The sequence below is a fragment of the Cibotium barometz genome, chromosome 43 (genome assembly GCF_041138505.1).
Source record: "Cibotium barometz isolate CiBa-2024 chromosome 43, ASM4113850v1, whole genome shotgun sequence".
In the NCBI taxonomy this organism is placed as follows: domain Eukaryota; kingdom Viridiplantae; phylum Streptophyta; class Polypodiopsida; order Cyatheales; family Cibotiaceae; genus Cibotium; species Cibotium barometz.
Window position 1 is genome coordinate 36,461,476 of NC_141088.1, and position 26,070 is coordinate 36,487,545.

General features: G+C 45.8%; 1 protein-coding gene across 1 annotated transcript; it reads left to right on the forward strand.

Moving 5' to 3' along the window:
* Nucleotides 1-1,608: 1,608 nt before the first annotated feature.
* Nucleotides 1,609-26,070, forward strand: LOC147613877 (uncharacterized). Its single transcript, XM_086781863.1, has 12 exons — nucleotides 1,609-2,395; nucleotides 10,719-10,921; nucleotides 11,031-11,228; nucleotides 11,669-11,740; nucleotides 21,521-21,616; nucleotides 21,711-21,790; nucleotides 22,859-22,937; nucleotides 23,025-23,235; nucleotides 23,348-23,550; nucleotides 23,633-23,762; nucleotides 24,898-24,987; nucleotides 25,074-26,070. Exons 1-12 carry the CDS (start codon nucleotides 1,945-1,947, stop codon nucleotides 25,931-25,933), a joined length of 2,673 nt encoding a protein of 890 aa, XP_086637989.1. The 5' UTR covers nucleotides 1,609-1,944; the 3' UTR covers nucleotides 25,934-26,070.

A 26,070-nucleotide genomic window follows, 5' to 3' on the forward strand; every position in this document is an offset into this window, starting at 1 on the left:
AGTATAGCTCCTATTTTTTATGTTTAGTTTTGATTCTTTGTGATCGAGATAACAAATAACAATCGAAGAACTGCATGCATAACTTGCACTCATAACTCATATGTTCTATCATATTTGTTGTTGTAGATGGATGCAGGTTTAAAGTTCTCCCTCAAAGTTTGGGCTCTACATCACTTTCTTTATTCCAATCCTTATTGTTCTATAACTTTTATAAACACTCTTATCGTCTTGTTTCTAAATCTCTATTCTAGCTCAAATTGTAGTTATGTGGGGTGTATTTCCATTTTTTGAAAAACAAACAAACACACAAACACATGTATATTGAGAGAGAGAGAGAGAGAGAGAGAGAGAGAGAGAGAGAGAGAGAGAGAGAGAGAGAGAGAGAATGTTATAATCATCCAAAAAAGGACCACAAAAGCATGATTGGAAGCCTAGATTGTGTGTATAACAATAATGTCTTTGAGGATACAGATCATAGCATGTCTCCCATGTATTTTATGCTTATCAACCTTAGCAATAAGTTCCTATAGATCAAGGATAGGTGGTGGAATAGTAGCTGGACAACTCCTGATCTAAGTACTTACTTATCATTACATGGTAGTGGACAAGTTCTTGGTTTAGGGTATAGGGAGCCTTGAATCTATCACTTGAGTAGCAATCTCTCTACCTGTACTCTAGAAGGCAACTTTGGAGTAGTTGTGAAACAAGTCCCTAATAGGTGTAAGGAAATCTTAGGTCTAGTATGTCACCCCAAAGTGATAACATCTTAAATCTTATATTCAATTTGATTTTTTTAATGAGCTTGATTCATAGTTATAAACAATGATAGATTTAATTGTGAGCTAGGTTTTTAGTTGAATTGATAAGTTTTTTTTTTCAAAAAACGTTGAATTCATTTCAAAGCTCTAATACATAGATAACAAAGAAAATCTTGTTGAATTTAAGTTCATAACACTAAGATATTAAGATTGGTTAGTTGAAAATGGAATTAATATAACACGCGTGCGTGTGTGTGGGGGGGTGTATTGTATTTGAAAACATGTTTTGATGGACTAAAGAATCAAAAACTTTGAATCACACATCTGTGAAGCTAAGAATAATTATGATGTGTGCTTATTGCTTTATAAAAAATGGTTAGTAGAATTATGCTCTTGTATGTTTCATAGGTTGGTGGCACTCAAAATTGCAACTACCTTCTCAATAGATTGAAGCTTCGCCTAGCATTATAAGAAATTCATACTCAAGCACTTGAGTGTTCAAGTGGTGCATACTAAGTGACTCTTGAGTGTTCAAGTGGTGCATACTAAAAGCGACTCTTTAGTACATTTCACATCTACACTAGCTAGGGTCGATGGTTATGACAAGGGCTATTTCTCGCTTAGAGCTTGTTCTTACTTGCACAACTACACCTTGTATTTAAGGGCTACTGTGCATGGGCACTTCACATTCAACACCAAGTGGGGGTAGGCCTTGATTTGGAGGGGCCAATGCACATGGTTATGTAAGACACTTGTGGTCAAGTGAGATCCATGGTTATGTAAGACACTTGTGGGCAATTTTTCTGTGGCTAGCACCCCCATATAGACACTTACACAAACAAAAAGAACCATTGATGCCACAAGGAGTTTACACACGCTTGTGAAGGAGTTCACACGTGTCCTTGCATAGGATCTCAAGGATACTTGGCAGGTAATCTCCGGTTCATTATTTTCCTAGGACTTACCTGGATTGCCATCATAGCCCCCATCCATGCTTAGCCATCATAGTGCTTTGCTTTGAAGTCTGTCTTCATGAAGATTCCCCAGACCTACCTAGCTTGGTTTCAAAAGAGCCCCCGACACACCCAACACCCATCTCAGAAAGAAAGCCCATGAGCTCTATGCAAGCATGAATTACTGTTTTCAAGCTTCCTGAAGCGACCCAAAACTGCAGAAATCTGGGAAAATGGCAGCCTCAGCTACGTTCACTCTCCTCATCATCACAGTGCTGCTGCTGCATATGGCCCTGTGCAAGGAATGCACCAACACCCCTTCATCCTCTCACACAATTAGATATGCCTTGCTCTCTTCTGCAAATCCCATATCTTTTCGTGGCCAATCGGCAGAGTTTGCTGGCCTTCCAGATGAAATGCCACCTACAATCAGACAGGCTATGGAGTTTGATGAGGCCATTGTGCATGGTGAGCCCTTCTTGCAAGAGGTTTCCTTGCATGATGTGGTTCTGCACCCTGATTCTGCCCAAGGGAGAGGCCAGCAGACCAACTTGGAGTACCTGTTGACGCTGGATGTGGACAGCCTTGTGTGGAGCTTCCGAAACACGTCCAACCTTCCCACGCCGGGCTCCCCTTATGGAGGATGGGAATCCCCCAGTTCAGAGCTCAGAGGCCACTTTGTTGGTAGGTGTTTCCCATACTTTGAATAATGTGAAAACAGAACTTTTCACTCATTTTTCTTCACTAAAATGTGTCATCTTTTTGCACCATTTTAAGGTCAGACAAATATTTTTAATCGGCCTCTGACACTCGCATTAACACTACTATTAATGTCTACTGAAGCTGTAGCAATTAGCCCCTCAAGGGTTTCAAGAAGTCTCTCACTAGACTAACTTGGGAGGGTACCTTTTTTGCATGTTGGGTACAACTGTTTAGGTAACCAAAGCCCTCTGATGCTGTGGCATGACACTTGCTCTATGTGTGGACGGTCTTAGCATTACAGGTGATCACCGGCACAAGGTCCGACAGGTTCAAGCAGGATGAAATGGTCAATCGCACATACATAGACGGGCAGCCATACACCCAGTAAGATTAATAAGTAGCCCTAGGGGAGTTAATATGGCGCCCAATAACCATATGGCCTCCTAGGCCACTTTCCCATGTGAATACGGGGGTGCGGGTGCTGGGGCTGCCCAACCATGGCTACTTCTCATAAACCATGGACCATAGCATGTAGCCTATTTGGTAGTGTGCCGAATCTAATTCAAGCCGTCTCTAGACCATCTGGCCTCCTAGGCCACCTTCCCATGTGAATATGGGGGTGCGGGCGCCCGGGCTGCCCAACCATTGCTACTCCTCATAATGGGGGCCTTATAAACTTGAGGTAGCTGGTGCACTAGCCTGGGCAATATGAGGTTGGAGCATTGATATCCAAGAGGATGCATGCTTTATATCGTGTGAGCTCTATGGTTGGAGTGGATTCTACAAGACATGGGTGTAGAGGATGAGGCATGGAGAGTTGCATAGAAATTGTAGGAAAGACAATATATTATTTGCATGAAGCACATCGAGGTTCACCACCATATTGTGCACAAAGGTAGTCACCTTTGGGTGGATATCAACAAGGGGTGTTAGAAATCAATCCTCCACCTCAAGTTGGAGCATATATTTGTGGGCTTATATTTGTCAAGTCCTCATTCATGTCACATCTTGGTTTCAAAACCCCACAAGGTGCTTCCTTGGTGGCATTGTTAGAAGTCATCTCCTGTCTATTTGAATACACCAGGGCCTCTGTTGTGGGTGTGCCCGCCCGTATATCATTTTTCCACACTCCCCGTATTTTTTCCCTATTTTTCCCATTTTTTTCCTAGTGGCTAGAGGGATGCCAGGTGATGCCAGGACCACTCTGAGGGTGGCCGACTGCATCTGTAGCAGTCGTGGGCCATCTGAGTGCTGGCCGACTTGATCTGAGCAGATGTGGGGATCAGATGCTGGCCGACTGCTGTTTTTCAGCAGTCGTGGACATTTTATGAGTCGTGGGCCTCTTCCAGAGCTGGCCGACTGCCCTCATGGGCTTGTATATATTCCCCCCCATCCTCCTCCACTTTCTCATTCAGTTTTCTTCGGGATCTTGTGTATAGAGAAGAGTTTACACACATCTCTCAGTGTTTCTTGTGCTGATTATTTTCTGCAGTCTACTTGCTCTTGTCTACCCAAGTTTGGATATCATTTCCGCTGCATATTCTGACATGGTATCAGAGCCCTAGGCTCTAGCAGATCTTGGGCGTTTTTCTGAGCAAGAGGGGGAGCAACAAGTTGCTGATCGGTGGACTGTTTCGGGCTGAACGGGAAGTGAAGGTGCAAGAGGAAGGCGGGCAGAAGGGCTGGACAGCCACTTGCATATTCTCTGATTTTCAGATTTTTTCCCACCCACCCACCCTTTCAGGTTACTCTCCGAGATGGCCGATTTACTCGAGATGGCAGAGAAGCACGTGAAGATTCCGACTCTCCCCACGTTCCCAGTGGATCGTCAATTGGACGGGTCCAATTATGGCATCTGGAAGGTCATGATGGAGTCAGTTCTGGAGTCGTATGATCTTGCTGATTTTATTATCAAAGGGGTGCCAAGGCCGGAAGCTGAGGAAGGGGAGGTTTTATCCGCGAGGAAGGACCGAGAGGCACAGGCACAAATGTGGGACCGTGTCAACGCCAGGGTCCGGTCATTTATATTCCTCAATTGCACACCACAGGTGATCAACCATGTGAAGCACATGACGCTGGCGAGAGGCATATGGGAGCACTTGGCTTCTTTGTACAACAGGGTATCACCCATGAAGCGGATATCCTTGGAAGTGCAGATGCGGGTTATGAACCCTGCAAAGTCTTCGACGATGCGGGAACACATTAACAAGCTGCAGGCCCTTCAGCAGGAAGTCCTTCAAGCTGGGAAAGAGATATCGTCCGAAGATATGGCCATCACGTTACTTTCTCACTTGCCTGGTCAGTATTCCGCTTTCTATTCCTCGTTGATCACTAGTGGCAGGCTCAGCACCATTACTTGGGAGGAGCTTGTGCCAATGGTCTTGGACCAGGAGGAACGTTTTACGAACCCTCCTCACGGCGGAGGTTCGGAGGCCTTAACTGGCCAACGGTCGAAAGGCCGTAATACCAACAAGGGCAAAGGGAAGGCTTCACCAGATAAGTCTTCCGAGAAGAAGCCTGATCCAGAACGAGAGAAGCTGAAGGCCGAAAGATCTTGCAATGATTGTGGCGAGAAAGGCCACTACTGGAGGAAGTGCCCTAAGCGGACAGGGAAGAGTGCTGAGTCCTCAGCCTCAGCTGCAAAGACTCCGGCATTTGTGCACTTGGAGATGGTGGACTCCGATGATTCATCGTCTTCGAGCGAGGAGGCAGTTGGCTTCACCGCAAAGGATACTCGGGAATGGATTCTCGACAGTGGTGCTTCCAGGCACATGACTCCATCCCGTGACTTCTTCCTGGATCTGAAGCGGCAGTCAGGTCGTATCTTTATTGGTGATAACTCCACTATTCCGATTCATAGTGAGGGCCGGATGGAGATCATTCCCGACGGCAAGGGGGGCAAGCATGCTTCCCGTGTTCTTTATGTCCCTGCTCTGGGCTTTCATCTTTTGTCAGTGCATGAGGTATGCAAGACTGGCTTTCGGGTGGAATTTGAGGAGCATTCAGTTGCTCTAAGGGACCGTGAGACAGGCAAAGTTGTTTGGGAAGGCGGTGTGGAGAACGGTATCTACAAACTCTCTGCACTCTCCTCACTGACAGGCTCTCAGGTCGGAGACTTGTGGCACTTTCGTTTTGGCCACTTAAATGTGGATGCTTTGCGGCGCGCCTTCCGGGACCAGATGGTGGTTGGCTTGCCAGATGTTGGTAGTAGGCAAGGACGCTGCAGTTCTTGCATACGTGGTAAGCAGCACAGGGAATCCTTTCCGAAGCAGGCTTCCAGGCGGGCTTCGAAACCTTTGGAGTTGATTCACACTGACTTGTGTGGACCACAGCAGATACCATCCTTGGGAGGATCTCTCTACTTCATGCTGCTTGTTGATGATTGTACCAGATTCACGTGGGTCTACTTTCTTTCACAGAAGGACCAGGCTTTTACTCGGTTCAAGGATTGGCACGTGATGGTGGAGAAAGAGTCTGGATTTCAGGTCAAGACTCTCAGGGCTGACAAAGGAGGGGAATTCTCCTCGACTGTATTCTTTCGGTTTTGTGCAGATCATGGCATCAAGAGGGAATTGGCCAATACCGGATCGCCTTCGGAGAATGGAGTTGTTGAACGTAAGAACAGGACGGTGGTGGAGATGGCGAGGACCATGCTGGAGCATCGAGATCTTCCTCGTCCACTGTGGGGTGAGGCTGTGGCGACAGCTGTCCATACCATTAACCGCTCTCCGACGACTTCTGTACCCCATATGACTCCATTTGAGGCATATTTTGGCAGGAAACCCGATGTCTCGCACTTCCGTGTCTTTGGGAGTGACGCGTATGTACATATTCCGAAGAAGCAGAGGGGGAAGCTTGACTCCAAGTCCCGCAAGCTGGTATTTGTGGGGTATAACTCTCTTTCCAAGGGATACAGGTTGTATGATCCAGAAAGGAACGAGATTGTTGTCAGCCGGGATGTGGTCTTTGACGAGCATGTTCCAGCATCCACTGTCGAGGAGCCGCCACTTCTTGGAGATCCAGAGTCTGATGATGATTCCCAGTCTATCACTCCAGTTGATCCACCTCAGTCATCACAGGAGGTTGAGCCCGCAACTGGAGTTGAGCCCCCGCGACCACAGGAGGCTCCACGATCTGTTCGAGTACCTAGGTGGTTGATGGACACCCTTCGGGAGTCAGGTGTCACGGAGCTACCCTCCGAGTGGACCACAGAGGACGGCCCTCGAAGATCACATCGAGTTCGAGATAAAAGCAACACGGCGGAGCTTCTTCAGGTGAACTATGCTCTTATGTCTCGTATCATGCGGGATAAAGAGCCCACTTCCGTAAAGGAAGCCCTTTCACAGGATACTTGGAGGGAAGCCATGCAGGTGGAACTTGACGCCATCGAGAAGAACAACACTTGGGAGTTGGTACCGAGGCCGTCGAAGCGGTCAGTCATTGGTGTCAAATGGGTCTTTAAGACCAAGTACGCGGCTGATGGGTCGGTGGACAAACACAAAGCCAGGCTCGTGGCTAAGGGTTATGCTCAGCGGCCAGGCATCGACTACGAGGATACCTTTGCACCGACAGCACGGATGACCACGATTCGGACCGTTCTTGCCCTTGCTTCTTCTCAGAGGTGGCCCGTGTACCAGATGGATGTAAAATCGGCGTTCCTTAATGGTGACCTGCAGGAGGAGGTGTACGTTGAGCAGCCTCCAGGCTTCATTGTTCCAGGATCGGAAGGGATGGTTTACAGGTTACGTAAGGCCTTGTATGGTCTTAAGCAGGCTCCGCGGGCTTGGAATCAGAAGATTGATTCCTTCTTTATTCGGACTGGATTCCAGAGATCGGTTGCAGATCCGAACCTGTATCTCTTTCGGGAACGCGGCATGGTCACACTCATCATCCTTTATGTGGATGATCTCATTCTCACCGGCGGTCATGTGGAGCACATTGGAGTGACGAAGGCTGCCTTGTCAAAGGAGTTTGAGATGACCGACTTAGGCTTACTCCACTTCTTCTTGGGATTGGAGATCTGGCAGACCCAGAGGGGGTTTTTCGTCTCTCAGCAGCGGTATGTTCATGAGTTGCTTGAGGCCTTTGGGATGGAGAACTGCAAGCCTATTACTTCGCCGATGGACCCGAACACAAAGTTAACCGTTACAGATCCTTGTGAGCCAGTTGATGCCTCGCAGTACCGGAAGTTGGTTGGTTCATTGATCTGGTTGCTGAACACCAGATTGGACTTGAGCTTCTCCGTGGGGCTGTTGAGCTCTTTTATGCAGACGCCATTGAAGACTCATTGGGACGCAGGATTGCGGATCTTGCGGTATCTGCAGAGTACGAAGGATCTGGGACTCTTTTACACAGGAGGGAATGGAGTCAAGCTCCAAGGTTGGAGTGACTCAGATTGGGGAGGAGATCCAGACACGAGGAGATCTACTTCAGGATACACTTTTACCCTCGGCTCAGGAGCGGTTTCTTGGAGCAGCAAGAAGCAGCCGACTATTGCCCTTTCTTCGACAGAGGCAGAGTATCGGGCTGCTTGTGGTGCTGCTTGTGAGGTTGTATGGCTGCGGAGGCTGCTTGGCGAGATGGGGTTTCCACAGAGGGAGCCCACAGTCATCCAGTGTGATAACCAGAGTTGTATAGCTATTGCTCGGAACCCGGTTTTCCATGCCCGGACCAAGCATATAGAGATACAGTATCACTTTGTTCGTGAGAAGATCTTGGCGGGTGACATCTTGCTACTTTATTGTTCGACGGAGGACAATGCGGCGGACCTCTTCACGAAGTCTCTACCTCAGGCTACGCTCAGGCGGCACTCCAGCTCCCTGGGGTTGGTTACACAGCCAGGAGCTGAGAGGGGGTGTTAGAAGTCATCTCCTGTCTATTTGAATACACCAGGGCCTCTGTTGTGGGTGTGCCCGCCCGTATATCATTTTTCCACACTCCCCGTATTTTTTCCCTATTTTTCCCATTTTTTTCCTAGTGGCTAGAGGGATGCCAGGTGATGCCAGGACCACTCTGAGGGTGGCCGACTGCATCTGTAGCAGTCGTGGGCCATCTGAGTGCTGGCCGACTTGATCTGAGCAGATGTGGGGATCAGATGCTGGCCGACTGCTGTTTTTCAGCAGTCGTGGACATTTTATGAGTCGTGGGCCTCTTCCAGAGCTGGCCGACTGCCCTCATGGGCTTGTATATATTCCCCCCCATCCTCCTCCACTTTCTCATTCAGTTTTCTTCGGGATCTTGTGTATAGAGAAGAGTTTACACACATCTCTCAGTGTTTCTTGTGCTGATTATTTTCTGCAGTCTACTTGCTCTTGTCTACCCAAGTTTGGATATCATTTCCGCTGCATATTCTGACAGGCATCGCCTACGGGTGGATAAAAAAGCACCTATGGGCAGGCGAAAAACGATGATAACTATTTGGGCTCGCATTCAGGGGCCCTCTCGTTCTACGCAGGCGAAGCGTGTGATATTTATGCGGGAATGGGACCATGGCATCTTCTTTTCCTCTAGTACCACACAGGTCTTACATGGCATCATGATGCTCCTCAGTGGTTGAAATCACCTTACATATTGGGGTGATTCTATTCTCTTCCGGCTTATAGCTGTGATTGTTGTATGTTTTTCTCATACTTAATAGAAGTCTCTTTCTGAAAAAAAAAAAAATGATGATAACTATGGGAGGATCTTGGGCCTAAGGCTAGTTGAAAAAAAGAGAGGAAAAAAACCATGATGCTAGGTAACTTTCACATACTTGCAAGCATTTTGCATATTTGTTTTGGCCTCTGTTGGAATTGGGTGAGACATTTACTTTGGTGACAAGGGGGCTTGTGCTTAGCCACACAAGTGAATCGCAAGGTGAATGAGAAGCTACATAGGTCAAAATATCCCATTTGGGAATTCAAATCGAAAATAATTCTTGTGGCTAGGGGCTAGTGGAAGGTAGAGAAAGAGAGCCTCCTCAAAATGAGTGCCAAATTAATGTGCAAGAGATAAAAAATACACAAGCCATATCAATGATTGCCATGTCCACCCATCAAAGATGTGTTGCAATCATATCATGGGAGTAGAAACATCTCATGAGGCATGGAAAATCACTTCGAAATTTCAAATATCACTAGGGTTTTAGCTTAAGAGCCAATTGCATTCCCTTGACATGAATGATGGAGACTTCACTTGTAGATCATCTCACAAAAATTAAGGAGATGAGAGAAAATAGTGGTCATTGATAAGAAGATCAAAGAAAAGAACCTCATTTCTTTCATCTTGCATGCCTTGATACCTGCTTTTATAAAAGCTTGAAAATAAGCTTCAACATGATGGCAAGGTTTGCAATGCCTACACTTCAGGAGATAGGTCATCATGAGAGAGTGCAGGAAGAAGGCTCAGGCAATGTGCCCATTGTACATGCACATGCCTGAACATTGATGGTCAAGAGGCATCTGAAAACAAGAATGTGCAAACATGTTAAGTGGATACTTATTTGCTTGTGATACATTGGAGCAGCCAGCTCAAACAAATGCTCAGAGGAGAGACAGGTCTTTTGTAAAAAGAGACATGCGTTTCAAGTTTTTACTTTGATGATAGTGGATGCATGAGGTGGGCAACATAGTCGCAGCCTGTAGGAAATGGTGGTTTCCTAGATGAGAAACACCGAAACGCCATTTCTTGAGAGGAGTTGTATCCTTATCTTCTCCCAAGGTATTCTCCTTTTTTCTCCATGCCTAGTCCCCACTAAAATTTGTGTTTCCAAAACCCACTGTTTTCATTTCTGAGTTTCGAGTCATGTAGTGTTCACAGAAACCATTTTTCTCAACAAATCATAAAACTTCTGACAACAGAATTTTACAAGGCTGTCTTGAAAATTTACAGATTTTTTAGCTAAATTGTAACTAAATTGCCTTAAATTTTGCATATTATTTTAAATTGAGAAAATTTGAGACGTAAAAACGAGAAACTTGCAGGTCCATTATTGTATATTGGTTGCAGAGGCTTCTGTGAACACTCATGTTGGTTTTGTTGACAATAGCCGTTTCTATTTCCATTTCCATATGACCATGGAAGCCAGCTCTTACCACTCAGCATGAGTGCATTGTAGAGCATCTCTGGTGGAGAGTGGTGGAACTCTCATTATTCTGTACAGTTTCTTGACTTAGGGTGTAGCAAGCATACATCTAGCAAACAGGACTTGTTTGCACAAACAACACAAGGTTTTATCAGGTGATAGACAGCAATTTGCACAATTGTAGTGCAAATTGATTTTAGCTGATGATATCATGGGTGAGCTGCTGATACAATGCTATTGCAGGACACTACATGAGTGCAAGTGCCCAATTGTGGGCAAGCACACATAACAATACTCTTTATGAAAAGATGACGGCAGTGGTAGATGCTCTTCTGGAATGCCAACAAGAGATTGGAACCGGATATCTATCGGCGTTTCCAGCAGAGTTTTTTGATCGGTTTGAAGAGATCCGGCCAGTTTGGGCTCCTTATTACACCATACACAAGGTTAATTCTCTTTGTTTAGGCTTCTAAACTCTTTATATTATTGTTATTATGCTTTACCTACTTTCAGCCTGGAGCTTGTCGTGAGTTGAAACGATGTTGCTTTGTCAAGATCATGGCAGGTCTGTTGGACCAATATACATTTGCAGGGAACACAAAAGCTCTCAAGATGGCAGTGAACATGGCCGACTATTTCAGTCAACGTGTTATGAGGGTCATTGAATTGTACACAATAGAGAGGCATTGGCAATCCCTTAATGAGGAAACAGGAGGCATGGATGATGTTCTATATCGATTGTATACACTCACTGTAAGCTCTCATGCTCAGCATACACATGCACACATGCGTGCACACACGCATACACGCACAGACTTTGATTTTAGATTTTATGCAGCTAAGAATTTGATTTTAGATTTTATGCAGCTACTACATAACAGCAGGGGTATGAGGTGCTGCCCTTTATTTATATATCTATCCAATGCTTTGATTGTTATTATTTTTGTGGGAGCTATAATGACACACGCACACATTTATGTGGGAAGTTTTGGACGAGTGTTATGAGAAGGTTTCCTTGAACTTAAAACAATGCATTGGTTTTGTCGCTTATGTTAGTATGAGCACGCATAAAATGATGATTTCTTTGTGGAGAAAAGAAAGAAATGAAATAGCAATCTCATCGTGATTGGATTTTTGATATTCACTGAAGTATTTACAATTTTTGGTTCTTTTTGCAATTTTTATGTGAGCAGGATAATATGGACCATCTCAGGCTAGCACATCTTTTTGACAAACCTTGCTTTCTAGGCCTTCTTGCGGTTCAGGTAAAGATGCTTCTTGCAAGGTAGTGACTGAAGGTTTGTAAATTGCTGGTTGGGCAATTGAAGTTTATGACCAGCCTCATAGCTTTTGAAGTTTTTTCTTTCCCCCCAAATGGTAACCGAGTGATTTTGAGAAGCTTTAGCACACATGGGCTTCAAAGACAGTCATTCTTCTTTTTATCCTTAACAAGCCTCGGATAGTTTGTAATCATTACCCTGGAGCAGACTGCTTTGATTGTGAGCACTCTTTCTTAGTTTTTTGCTGTTGTTGTTTTCAATCACGTGACTTCAGTTGCCTCATTTCACCCTTCTGTCCCACTTTCCCCTGCTGCTCTCATAGGCCATGCTTCCTATGCTACACTTGTACATCCCACCTACTCTCTCATAGCCACCTCTTGTCCGTAGTGCTAGATCTCGCCAGCTAAACTGGAACCATAGTCTCCCCCTCGGCCATGGCCTTTGCTTTTTGGAACTGTTGGGAAGATAGTCATCCCCGATACTTCTTGTGAAGTTAAGGGAACCTCATGATCATTTGAGGTCTGTGCAGTATTTCTAGCTCAAGGTAGTCTGAAACATTAGTTATGTTTATGTACAAATATGTTTACTGTACAGTTATGGAAAGTATTAATTAAGCCGAAGTATGTTAAGCATGCATCTTTTTTTCTAGTTTGTATGATTAAATATAAAATATGCTAGTGATGGGCTGCATGGAAAAATATATGGATTGATGGATGAGGCATAGGGGCTGCATAATAAGGTCCAGGATGAAGATGATGTTCAGAATTTCGATAGAAGCTTGCGCACTTTGTATGGTGTTTGTAACGTTCCGTGCGGTACTCAAGTGGAACGCAAAGTACCTGGAAGAGGTACAATATGAAATGCAACTCTACTCTAGCCGAAAGTGGATCTAAAGGATGTAATAGCATCACTTCCATGTCGGCTGATGACATGAGTGAGCAGTCTTGAAAGAATTAGTCTTCAAGGCATATTGTTCCATTGAGGCCTTGTAGCCTTTGTGCATAAATTTTTTAAGTCATTGTTTGACCCACTTGCCTGATCCATGATTGAATTTGTTAAGGACTATCTGTTTAGGGATTGAAACCTCCTCATTGTTTACCGAGTTTGATTCTTGATCCTCATGGAGGTCCATCTCTTTTGGATTGGTGATGGAGGAAATTTATCTTGCATGGTCCGACTGCTCAATAACTCCAGCTTGGAGCCCTAGTGTTCACATTGTTGATGACTTCTGTGATGAATAAAGGTTCAAAGCTATTGGAAGAGATCTTTGAGCATTAAAGAGAATATCTAAAAGATGATAGAGGAGATAGGGCATCCCGACTCCCTCTTCCTCCTCTCCTCCTCCTTCCCCCGTCCTCTGGAGGGGAGGGATGAGGCATCTCAGGCTCAGCACTGCTAGAGGGTGGCTGACAGATTTCAGAGGGTGAGTGCCTGTGCTGGACTGGGTTCTTGCTAAGGACTGGACCCTCCCCGTCCTCTGGAGGGGAGGGGCTCAGCACTGCTAGAGGGTGGCTGACAGATTTCAGAGGGTGAGTGCCTGTGCTGGACTGGGTTCTTGCTAAGGACTGGACCCTAGTGAATGAGCAAAATGGTTATGATCCTTGTACCAGGAGCAGGTACAGGAGGATTTTGGCAGCACCTGATGAGGCACTAATGCATTCCCAGCAGTCCCTGTTTACCCACTCTCTCCTCCCGGGCACCCACTCCGCTGCAGATTGACTGTGCCTTTCTCCTTGGAACTGAGCCTGTTGGGCATGGCCTTCTCCTGTGGTCTCCCACATTGAAGAGCTCACACTAGAGGATCAACAGGCCTCTCCTCATGCCATGCAAGGCAATCTTCTGGCTCGGAGGACTAGACCTTCACTACGATTGAATGAGCCCCCACTCTCATCGGAGGGCATATCAGGTTCATCCCTGATTGAAGAGGGCTGCCCAGTCAGTCCCTTCTTTTAGCGGTAGTTTTCAATTCAGGTTTTGACTCAGCCAGACATCAGTGTGCTACTTTGTGCCTCCATAGCTCTAATGCTTTTGAACCTCCATAGCTCTAATGCTTTTGAACTTCACCTTTTGACATGGGCACTTCTACCTTATCTTACCTTTGAATGCAAGGCTGGACTGCCATGGGAGGAGCTAGCTTTAATGTTAATGCATCAACTAGGTGGTGTTCTACTCCAAAGTAGTTGGATCTTTGATATGCTTCAGTAGTACATGGCTCAAAGCCCAGACAGAGCTTATTGGTCTTCCACTTTGATGAGGCACTGAAGCATGCCCCAACAACCACAAACACCCCCCCCCCCTCCGGGCCCTTCCTGCGGATTGACTGTGCCTGCTCCCTTGGAACCGAGCCGGTCAGGCACGGCCTTCTTCTCCTGTGGCCTCCCACATTGGAGAGGCCACACTAGATGATCGACAGACCTCTTTCCATGCCATGCAAGGTAGTCTTCTGGCTTGGAGGACTAGACCTTCATTACGATTGAATGATGGGAGAAGCTATCTCCAATGACCATGCATCAAGTCTTGGTTGTGTTCTACTCTGAAGTAGTTATGCTTCAGTGGTATATGGCTGAAAGCTCGGATGAAGGTTGAATGTTCTTCCATTTTGATGAGGACGGGGGACAATTCTGTATCTTCTTGTCCACATATCTACTGGTGAAGAAGATTTTCTATAGGTCCTACGCCTCTCCTCATGGTAAAGCATCAGCCGGGCTGGCTAGTCAACCACTTCTATCAGCGGTGGTTTCAATTCAGGTTTTGACTCAGCCAGACATCACAGTGCCACTTTGTGTCTCCATAGCTCAGTAATGCTTTTGGACTTCACCTTTTGACATGGGGCCTGGGCACTTCTGCCTTCTCTTTCCCTTTGAATGCACAGCTGGACTGCCACGGGAGCAGCTATCTCCAATGACCATGCATCAAGTCTTGGTTGTGTTCTACTCTGAAGTAGTTATGCTTCAGTAGTATATGGCTCAAAGCTTGGATGAAGGTTGATTGTTCTTCCACTTTGACGAGGACAGGGGGCAATTCTTTATCTTCTTCTCTACATATCTACTGGTGATAAAGATTTTCTTTAGGTACTACGCCTCTCCTCATGGTAGAGCGTCAACCGTGTGGGCCTCTCCTATAACATACACCTATGTGGGAAGCGTTTCAAAGATAAAATTATTGATGCAATCACACTTGCTGAAAATTGATTACACGGGTTGTGGTTAAGAAGATATGCAAGGACACAGTATTGAGTCCAGCTACCCTCTCAAGGGCCCCCACCCTGGCTGGTTTATTTACTTGATTTGCAAGAGAATGATGCAAAGACATGGTGTGCTGGCCACTGGACTGCACCTGACCTGGAGCTTTCTGGGACTGGATTGGAGATTTGGGTGCCCTTTTGCTGTGTGTTTGGCTGCCCCGCCCTGATCTGCACCTCCTGGCTGGCCTGAAACACCCCTGTAGGGTGCCTCGATGATGTGTTATATGCTGCTGGAACAGGCTGCTTCTATGTGTTAACTTGCAGCACCTGTAGGGCTGCGTTTTGCTGATTATAAGCTGCTGGATGATGTGTGTTAATGGGCTGAGAACCCCTCTGCACAGTGCTGACTTTGTCGCCCTCTTGTATGGTGCGTTAAGCTCCCTTGCTTGCCCTTGATGCAGAGAGTACAACTCGACAAGCCTCCTTGGTTAAGAGTGATGCCCACAAGATGATGGCTATCAAGGTGACTTTTAAGGTCGGCCCTATAAATAGGCATCCAAAGGGCAGGGTTGGCACAGATTGCGTCTAGGCGTACCCTTAAGTTACTTTAGATAGGCACCCTTCTTTAGCCCCTCCTTTGGTCTATTGCTCCATTCTGGTCCATCTTGAAGGGTGCCCATGTCCATGGTCTATGGCCCCTAAAATGACCATCATTAGTAACCATATAAATGCATGGCTTTGACACATGGTAGTCCTACTTGCCCGGGACTTGACAAAGACCTAACCTTCCCAAGCACACGACCATGGGTCTAATAAGTGTCTAGTTGGGCTTGTACAATCATTACATCTTGCAAAGAGGGTTACAAAAGACTTGTGCCACAAACCCTAATGACCTAGATGGTGCCTGGTGACTCGTCCTTGGCACTAGGGCTCACAACATGCTCAAGGCCCATCAAAAAAGAGATGATCCTCTATCCTAGATGAAGGAACATGTCCATGCAGCACTCTATACCATGTGTCATTCTTGCTTATCTTGATGACGGGGCTACCATTGCTTCTGTGCAAGCCATCAACAATGCTAGATCTTTCTTGTAGAACACCCTGTCACCTCTTGGAGGGTCTTTTGCACTGGAATCTGGAAGTGCTGTCTTCTTGAACTTGTCTTGACTTGTTGGCAACAATCCCGTTGGCTTTGTATCCATCGGTCAATGAAGGACGACTCCTTGATCCGTTTGGAGGGTGGACAAAATCCTGGCTTCTTTCTAGCCCATCTTTGTGTTTTCTTTCTCTTACCTGTGGCAGATTGCAAAATATCCTGAGAACACTCACTCCCACGGTTAGCAACATGGTTAGCTAATGGAGCAAGAGAACTAGATCCTAACAGACCTGTGCCCCTGGGGCCTGGGTCTTACTATCTTCCCCATGTTGCTTATTACTTCCACTAGAAGTAGACTTGGGGTTGTCTTGCTTGGGCTTGCCATGGTTGTACTTCATCTCCATATCCTGGGCCAGTTGCATAGCACATGCCAAGGTCTTGGGACGAATGCACTAGACATCCCACTGGATCTGTTAGTCTAACCCACACAAAAGGCACCCACCTTTCTTTGTCTGATTTCTGCAATTGCAGTCCTAAACTGAGTGACTCTATTTGCATATGTGAGAATGGTTGCAAAGTCTGCCGTAGACCCCTATATTCATCCTCAAGATGCTCTAGGAGTTGTGGAGGCAAGAATCGAGTCTTGAGATCCTCCACAAACCTAGCCCACTCACATGCCACCACACCGGTCAATGGATCGGTATGTTGGCCTATCCAGTCATGCCACCATATGCTAGCATCTCCTATGAGGTGTATAGCGGCTAACATGACTCTTTCTTGGTCAGATCTATGAACAACAACAAGATAGCAAATAATCTGATGAAGACATGAATGAACAACATTTGCATCACGTTTACCATTATACTTACTAAACTGAGTTGGGCACTTATGACGTTAGTGGGGATGTCGTAGCATCTACTCCATACTATGCATAATGGAGTTGATAGTTATATAGTCTTGTGGGTTGATTACCATGAGTATATAACATGCACGTTCCTAAAAGGTGAATTTGGGCATGTTCTTGGATTCATCTAGGTATATATATATACTTACTAAACTGTATCTTCTCCGGGAATGCCGGTAACCTTGATGGTTGTGGATCTAGTTGTCTGTGAGAAACAAGGCTTTGAACTCCTGTTGACATTGATCTGCCAAGGTACTAAGGTGATCATCCCACTCTCAGTGACAGTTCCTTGTCCTCCTTGGCCTTCTTGACCTCTCATTGACAGTTGGCTGAGGGAAGCTTGCAACACCTCCATCTCCATGAGATGCCGTCCTTTAGCCTCTTGTGCCTTGGCTGCAAGAGTAGCCGGCATACGCTTGGCCTTGATCGTGAGGGAAGCCCACGACTGCTCGGCCTCAGCCGTGAGGAAAGTTTGTCTCCATGGCAATGGACACGGTGTCATTTGTCCTCCGGATCTCCTTGGGGCTTGGGTTGCAATGTTAGAAGAAGTGACTGAAGTGTGGACTAAAGCATAGATTGCTATAGCCTTGTAGGTATCCATGGAAAGGGAAACACTCGGAGTAGAGGTTTGTTGTAGAGACAAGGGAGATTCTGGTTGCTCCCTCCCTACCTCAACAGAACTGTCTTCTTGGCTACTCTTAGCGGGAGCGTTCGCGTTTGTGCCCAAATGCAAATATACCATCCACTAGAGGTTTGGGAGGCTCTTTTGGGGGCTTTCTGGAAGGCTAGTAAACTAACCGTCTTTCGGGAGATGGGCACTCCTGTACTCAGGTGTATTCCATGGGGCTGGAAAACGAATCATACAAAACCCCTTGTGAGAAAGAAAAAATTCAGCACCTCTTATCAAAGTCTAAAGCTCTGATGCCAGTGTAACATGCACCTATGCAGAAGCGTTTCAAAGATAAGATTAACAATGGGATCCATGATAGCCTTCTTCAGGATTCTTGATACCAAGAAGTGGATAAGGGAAATATGGCAGTTGACCTCTTTTAAGGGAGGCATGACAGCCTAGGGACTTGACCTAGCCCTCTTTGAGGTCAGCCACTTCCTTAAAGGGCCATTGGCCGGCCCTTAGGCAAATAGCTCCGACAACCTCAGAGGAGCGGATGCGGCAGCGACTGGTCTGGAACCCCTCGATTTGCTTACCTAGTGGCCACATTTTGGGGGCCCGACCTCATGTTTCATGGGGTGCTTTGAGCATAGGACCAGCCAGGTCCCTTGGAGATTGGATAGCACACAGGCAGTTACCCCTAGAGATGCAGGAGAGAGACTTGTCAGGAGTCTGAGGTAGAGACATGCTCAGCATTGACATCAACTCAGCTATCCCTCAGGAGTGGCTGACTGCTATCCCAAACCCGACTTCCCCAGTGTGGCTAGGTGTGTTTACCAGACATGATATTCTCGTGGCTGTCCATGGTGTAGATGAGAGCAGTGGTCTGCTCACTTTTTCTATTGGATCCCATGGCAGATTGGAGCGATCTGGGCTTCCCTTAGAGGATTTCAGTGGTTGCACCTTGTAGAGGTTGAGGGTGATTGGTTTTCAGGCACGGGAGTGGCACATAGATCCATCACCTGCCAAGGTGACCAGGGGGAGATTTTGGTGACTATGGATATGGGAGTGCCAACCTCTCATGCGTCTACAGTGGGACCCGGGAGAGTGGACTTGGCATGACCCTGTTGATTGAGAGGAGTCTCTAGATGCCCCCTTCTTTGCATGTATAGCGCAGCTAGGCCGCAGGATCTAGATGCCAGAGATCGATGGGACCCCGACAGCAGCAACACATTGGCAGTCACAGGGCCTCTCATAGCGTTTCCTCTCAGAGTTTTGGAAGAGGCTCTGGGATAGTTTTTGGCCTAGAAAGATCATCCTCTTTCTCTGGCTGATGGCACATAGGAGCTTGGCAGTCGGCACTTGGCTGGCTAGCAGCTTGCCCGAGGTGTGGCCACCCTCAGGAGTCTTAGTGTCATTGTCTTTGGGATTGCCCGAAGGCTCATCAGATTTGGCGGCAGATTCTCCGCATTTTCACTATGGACAGGGCCACGACTCGGATCATTACATGGGGTACTATTGCTTGGGCCACAGAGGCTGAGGTGGTCAGGGCTTACGAGGAGGATGGGGGAGGGTTAACCCTTCAGCTCTCTCACCACTGCATTTTGGCAATACTAGTCACAACCCCAGCAGACCAGTGGCGACAAGATGGGAGATTTGCAGTAGCATTGCAGCCTGGCACATTTGGCGAGCTAGATGCAGCGAAGCCATTGAGGGTACCCACACTCCGCCTGCGAAGTCCATCAGGAGCATTTGGCTTGACATTATTCATACCCTCCATGGTCAGTGCGGGGAGTTATAGGTTCTGACCGCATGTGGAAGCGGCAGGAAGCTTTCTTGAGACTCTGGAGGCCTGGTCCATTTCTCACAGATCGAGGTGGTGACCCCACTTGGCATTACAGAGACCACCTATGGTTGTCCCCCCCCCCCCCCCCCCCCCGCCCCCTCCCCCTCTGCATGAGATAGCCTTCTCCTCATAGAGCGGCCAGCCGGAGGAGAAGTCTCTTCCCTTATGATCATTTGATTCCCGCCCCATACATGAGGCGAGTTTGTATCTAGCCCATTGTGGCAGTTTTTTCATTAACTGATAGAAGGATCTTTTTCCCAGGAAAAAAAAAGAGGCCACTGGAGCCGGACTACTAGCCTTGAGGGACCAGGAGCAGAGGTCTCGCCTCACTGTAGCATCTGCAAAACCAGATCCTTGACAGCCTGTGGATTAGCTCTTAGATGCAGACCGCACATACCACCCTCAAGGCCATAGGGACTTTGAGGAGAAAGTACAGCTACCATGCTGGAGGTTCATCCTGGACTGAGGAAAGGAATATAATCACCGTTGATTTCTTCCCCTGTTAGGGCTTCAACATAGGACTAGGTGGGATGGCGGTGTCTGGTTCCCCATAAGTGCACAAGATTGTGGCCAGCTTCTACAGGATCTGACGTGGATTTGGAGGCTTGTGATTAGGCACGGCAGTACATATGGCAGCACACGGATCAGTCGTTGAGTGTCTCACCTTCCTTGGATTCCTCTTTGAAGGTCCCTTTCTTTATCCAGGAACTCGGTTTTGCACTTTAGGTTCAAGAGGGAAACACCCTGATAAGGATGATTTGCCTGTGATGTTCTCTGGGAGCTCATGGAGGATGACCCTCGGCCTGCCTTCAATGAGATTATGTAGACAGATACCATGCCAGAGAGCCTCTCCAAGAAGTTCATTCATTTGGTTCCAAAGGAGGGTAGCGATCATTGCCAAGAGATTTGACATTGGCAGCCCATCACGAAAGATCTGGAGAAAGAAAAGAAAGAAAGAAAGATATATTAAGCGTCTACTAAAGTCCCAATGGGCCTATGAGACGGTAGACCAAAGTGATACAATAATGTCCATGGCATATCTCATCATGGAATGGAAAATAAAACAGAAAGAAAACATAAACATAGCTATCTCACTGGGGTGATACAAAACTGTCCATGGAAACTCATCATGGAATACCTCCTAGTTCTCTTGTTGGACTTCAAAAAGGCCTGTGATAGAGTGGATTGAACCTTCCTCAAGGGTACAGTGCTATTGATGGGATTCTGGAAGCTTGGGTCAATGGAGTATCTGCCCCTACTGAGCAGCCCCTCATTGAAGCGGTGCAAGAGGAGCTCTTCTCCATCTCCTAGTCAGTTTGCAAGCCCTTATTTTCTCTTTGTGGCAGAAGCCATTAACAAGTTCATGGCGTAAAAGAGACAGTACACCAGGGTTTGCGGCTTCCCACTAGAAGCCCATAAGAACTTCTGGACTCAACATTTACTGATGTCAATGCAACCTTTCTAGCTGGTAGGTAATGTGAGGAGATTTGTAGAAACGTATGTTCTATCGTATGGTCTTGGGTGCCAGGATTAAGTGGAGAAAGTAGAAGCCGTTAAGATCTACTGGAGTGCCACCGGTGCCAGGATTAACTAGAGAAAGTCCTAAAGCATCTGAATTCCAGCCCGGGTGGTGGAAGCAAGTCTTCACTGAATTGCCTTATTCACTCTAGTCAGGTATCTTGCCTGCCATGCAGGAGTGGATGAGCAGGGAAGAAAGTTGCCTTCTTGCTAGCATTTGCAAAGAAGCTCACGAATCAGAACAGAGGTCGTCTCTCCTTGGCTGGTCACATTGTAGTGGTGAACCAGGTTCTCCTAGCCATGCACTTACCTCCAAAAATCTGCTAACCTTTGATGGTGCATTTAGTCTTCTGCGGTTTGACCACGTGGTGATGTCACACTTGAAGGCTCTGTTTCGGACACCGAATTCATATTGCTCCTCTTTCTAGCAGCTGCCTTTTTTTTTTCAATTCTGCAGAATAAGCTGCTATGTGCTTGCCATGCAAGGAGGGAAGGTAATTAATTCATCTGTAATCACAAATTACAATGACTCGATTGTTTCATATCATCAAGGTATGAAGACAGTTTCTCTCTTTGCAATTATAATATGCAAACTCATTGTTTACAGGCAGATAGTCTCTCGGGGTTTCATGCAAATACACATATACCTTTGGTTATAGGTGCCCAAATGAGGTTCGAGATCACTGGCCAAAGCCTTTACAAGGTATTTGTTTGCCTAGAATTTTTCCGGAGCTCTGCAGCAATCACATGCTTACCTTTGTTGATACTTGATTCTTTTATGAGTTTCTGTTTCACAGGATATCAGTAGCTTTTTTATGGACACTATCAATTCTTCCCATAGCTATCCAACAGGGGGCACTTCCTCAAGTGAATTTTGGTGAGTTTTATTTGTCCCTTTACTTTTTATTAACTGAACTTTTCAAGTTTTTCCACATGTTCTCAAAACATTACTGCTTTTTGTTTGACAATGAAACATTGTACATGAATCAATAGATGCCAATGGTGTTGAAAAGAAATGGAAGGCACATTAACTATGATGAAGATCTCGACCCTGTGTCCTCGAAGAGCACGAGAGTGCACTGATTTTTCCTATACATGCAGGGCCATCTCTTTTTTTAGTAGTACCAGCAGCACCTCTTTTGATGAATATTCTGACAACTGCAGCCTAAGAGCAGAGGTCACGTACTCCATCTTGGGGGCCCTCAGCACAGGGTTGGTGGCTGACTTTTGGAGATGCTTGTAAGAGAGACAAGAGATTTGTGGTGATGAACTCTTTTAAAAATTAAGAGGAAACAATTCCGTTTTTTTTTTTGGGGGAGTTTTATTGGTTGCATTGACCCGATTTTGGGCAAGGGCCCAGATGTAGCCATGTTGTCCAAGTGCTTCAAGGAGGATTGTACCTCCTGGCAGAATCAAACACCCAAACCCCTCGATTACAACCTTGTTGACATCCGTGCTCTAGTGAAATGGTGACAATGTTCATGATTTGTTGGAAGGAAGACATTGTAGTGGTCTTATGATGGCACCAAAAGTTTTTAGGGCAGGGTATTGGTGGACCATGGTTATGAAGGATTGTGATGAATATTTGAGGACATGGGATGAGTGTGAACAGGTGGAGAAAGAAAATCAGGGAGGAAGCTGTTGCCTATGGTGTTGATAGGGCCATTCAGCCTGGATTTTATTGGGCCTCTCAATCTAGCATCCTAGGATAACCCCACTTAGAAGAATTTGGCTAAGCAAGTAGCAACACTTTGAACGGAGCTTACAGTATTACTTACACGGCAGCCAGTGATACCTGCTGAGTTTGAACTTGCTATGAAAGACATTCAAGAGGCATATAGAAAGTCAGTGTAGATTTTGGGCCTTTTTATTTTGGTGGTTGAATACTTCACAGATTTTTTTTGAATGAGAAGTAAGAGGTCTCTTTGAACTTTTCATGGAGCAGGACAGATCCTTTACACCTTGGAGACACTCTTTCCTCAACTGAGACTGAAGAGTCTTGTACAACTTACAACATGCTGAAGGTGTGAAAAGACACATGATGCATTAATTTTGGTGATGAGATGATGATACCTAGTACACCTGCTTAAACTGTTTTGTTTTTCCTGCAGGTTTCTCGACACTTGTTTCGCTGGACCAAAGAAATGAGGTATGCGGACTACTACGAGCGTGCTTTGACAAATGGGGTCCTTAGCATTCAAAGAGGCCAGGAACCGGGCATTATGATTTACATGCTTCCAATGGGGAAGGGAAATTCAAAGGCAATCAGCTATCACGGATGGGGCACACAATTTGGCTCATTTTGGTGCTGCTATGGAACAGGTTTGGTTCAATGGTGTTGCATAATGCTAATTTTGCATTTAGCTGGACACAACTGCAACTGTTTTTACTTACAAACACACAAGCAAGCATTTTACGAGTTCTCACATGCCAGGTATAGAGTCTTTTTCAAAGCTTGGAGACTCCATCTATTTTGAAGAAACTGTAGCAGCATACACTGCCCTGTATATCATACAGCTTGTATCAAGCTCGCTTACGTGGCATAGCATAGGATTAGTTCTGAACCAAAGAGTTGAAGAGCTCTCGTCCAGCAATTCCAGCTTACATGCCTCTTTTGAGTTTTTTGAAATCAACAAGGTCAGTTTCAGATATTTCCCTTTTATTCAGAAGCATTTAATAATAATATGATTTCCAGTTTGTAATCACAGTGTTTTTATAGGATACCAGAAGAGCAAACATGGCAAAGGGCACAATGGCTGCAATACATGTCCGAGTGCCTTTTTGGGTGGATTCATCTCATGGTAGTCTCTCTCTAAACAATGAGACTCTAAATGTGACCCTTACTGCAGGTACGAGGTGAAGTTTTTGCATGGTTGCATTTCCTTGTGGTGCATTTGATTATTTGAAATGCCTAGAACCTCCGTTGTCTGTGGTGTACAAAAAAGAGGATTGCAGGGATATTTAGGTATCACTACCTTAAGAAACATGGATTTTATTTAAAAATTGTAAATTTTGGAGAGATTTTAACGCACACCAGCGGGCCCTACCGTAGGAAACATGGATTATACTCCATCAAAATGCCTTGTCTTTATATTCTTGGCAGTAGTAACTGCAAATACTTTTGGCTTCACTTTCTACAAAGGAAATCAGCCTCCCCCCTCACTGACCCGGCCAGATGGATGGCCCACACAGGATAACCGGAAATGTTTGAGTGGATAACAGCCATGCACTGCAAGGCTGAGCTGGTTTAAAGTCCCAGGGCGCCCATGAAAGCAGAGTTCAGGAAAAGATGGGTTCGCTTCATCCTAGAGCCTGCTCAACTTCTAAAAAATCTGTCTCATCTTCAGAGGAGAAAGAAAAATGTCTCTTCCAAATTGTCAAAAAATAGTAGTAATTGGATGAAATTATGAAGAAAATGCTTGTTCAAAATTGTCTTTTCCTCTTCAACCCATGGTGAGAAGGATTTGTGTTAGGTTCACTTTCCCAAACATTGCATGAAAGGCGATACTATTTTTGTTGAGGATAATGTGAGGGGAGGCAAAATCAGCTGCTTCCAGATAAAGGTCGTTTGAGTTGCTCTTCCTCCAAGCGAAGGGGTATTTGAAGAAGCCCAGACTGAATCTTGTGCCTAGGGTTGGCTGCAAACTCGGGGGCTGAAGGACCAGGCTCCCTCACCTTTCTAGTTGCTTCTGCATGCCATGAGGGGGTTTAAAGCTGGAATCCTAATCATAGTAGTCAAAAATTGGCATTGTCAAGGTCCCTACCCCATTCTCCAAGTTTGCCCAAGATGAGCCTTGCCAACACCGTTGAGACTTTTGCATCCCAACTTGCCAGCAAACTGTGTCCTACGGAACGCAACTAGCCCTATAACATGGCCTGATGACATGGCATCGGGATCTGTTTCTGTTTTTCCTTTTCAAAATGTTTTGGGGTTGTTGGTTTGTTGCTAAGCTATCTTTTAGTAAAATTTTGAGGTATAAGCAGGGGAATTCTTGCGGGTGACGCGCATATGGCAAGCTGGAGACAAGATGGAGCTTTTTCTCCCGGTTCTCTTATGGACAGAGAAGGTGAAAGGTAAGTTCCAACTCTTCAAAGAAACGCTTGCAACTTTTCTGTCCTTTCAATCTTGATTGTTGAATTTGGATCTTGTTTCGATACAGATAACCGTGACGAGTACAGCTCCTTGCGTGCTATCTTTTTTGGGCCTTACCTCCTTGCTGGAATGAGCACTGGGGATTGGGACATCACAGGTGTTGACCTGCAATCTTTATCTACTTGGGTAACGCCAGTTGCAGATACATTCAATGAAAATCTCTACAGTTTCAGCCAGCAGAATGCATCGAAGAATAAAGTTGTTTTTCTCACACACAAGCATGGCACCCTTTCAATGCATCACACTCCTTCTGAAGGCACAAATGAGGCTGCTTACTCCACTTTTAGGCTTGTAGATCCCATGATTGCAAACCTTGCTTCAGAGTCATGCTTGAATGCTTTGCTTATGAAGATGGTCAGGATTGCTAAAGAGCCAAATAGACAAGGAAGCAAAGCTCACAATGATCTTGTTGGAAAGCTTGTGTCCATCGAACCTTTTGATCTACCAGGTAGCTTTCTCACGCATAGGGTTGGTAGAAGGGTTGATATTTTCAGGGCCAGCATGCTTCAAAACAGTGGTGAAGATTGTAGCCATGGACATCAGCATCCATCTGGTCCTGATGCAGTTTTTCAGATAGTTCCGGGGCTCTTGGCTCACAGAGACTACATCTCATTTGAAGCTATTAGTAAACCGGGCTGTTTTATATTTACAGAGGCCGATCCTCTCAATCATGTGAGTATGGGGTGTAAAGCTGCAGATAATGATGAACACTTCAAAAAGGCAAGCAGCTTCTTGGTAAAGAGACCACTTGCCTCATATCACTCAATGAGCTTCATGGCAAAAGGAGTGGATAGAGACTATCTTCTGTCTCCCCTCATAAGCTACAGAGATGAGAACTACACCATATTCTTCAACATTACATCATGATGATTAAAAATCCCAATCAAAATATAAACAAAGAATCCTTACCACCAATATACCTGATATTGTGACGCTTTGCTATAGAACCTGGCTATTAAAACCAGGTAATAATGATAAGTATAAATCTCGGCAATAGCTGAAAA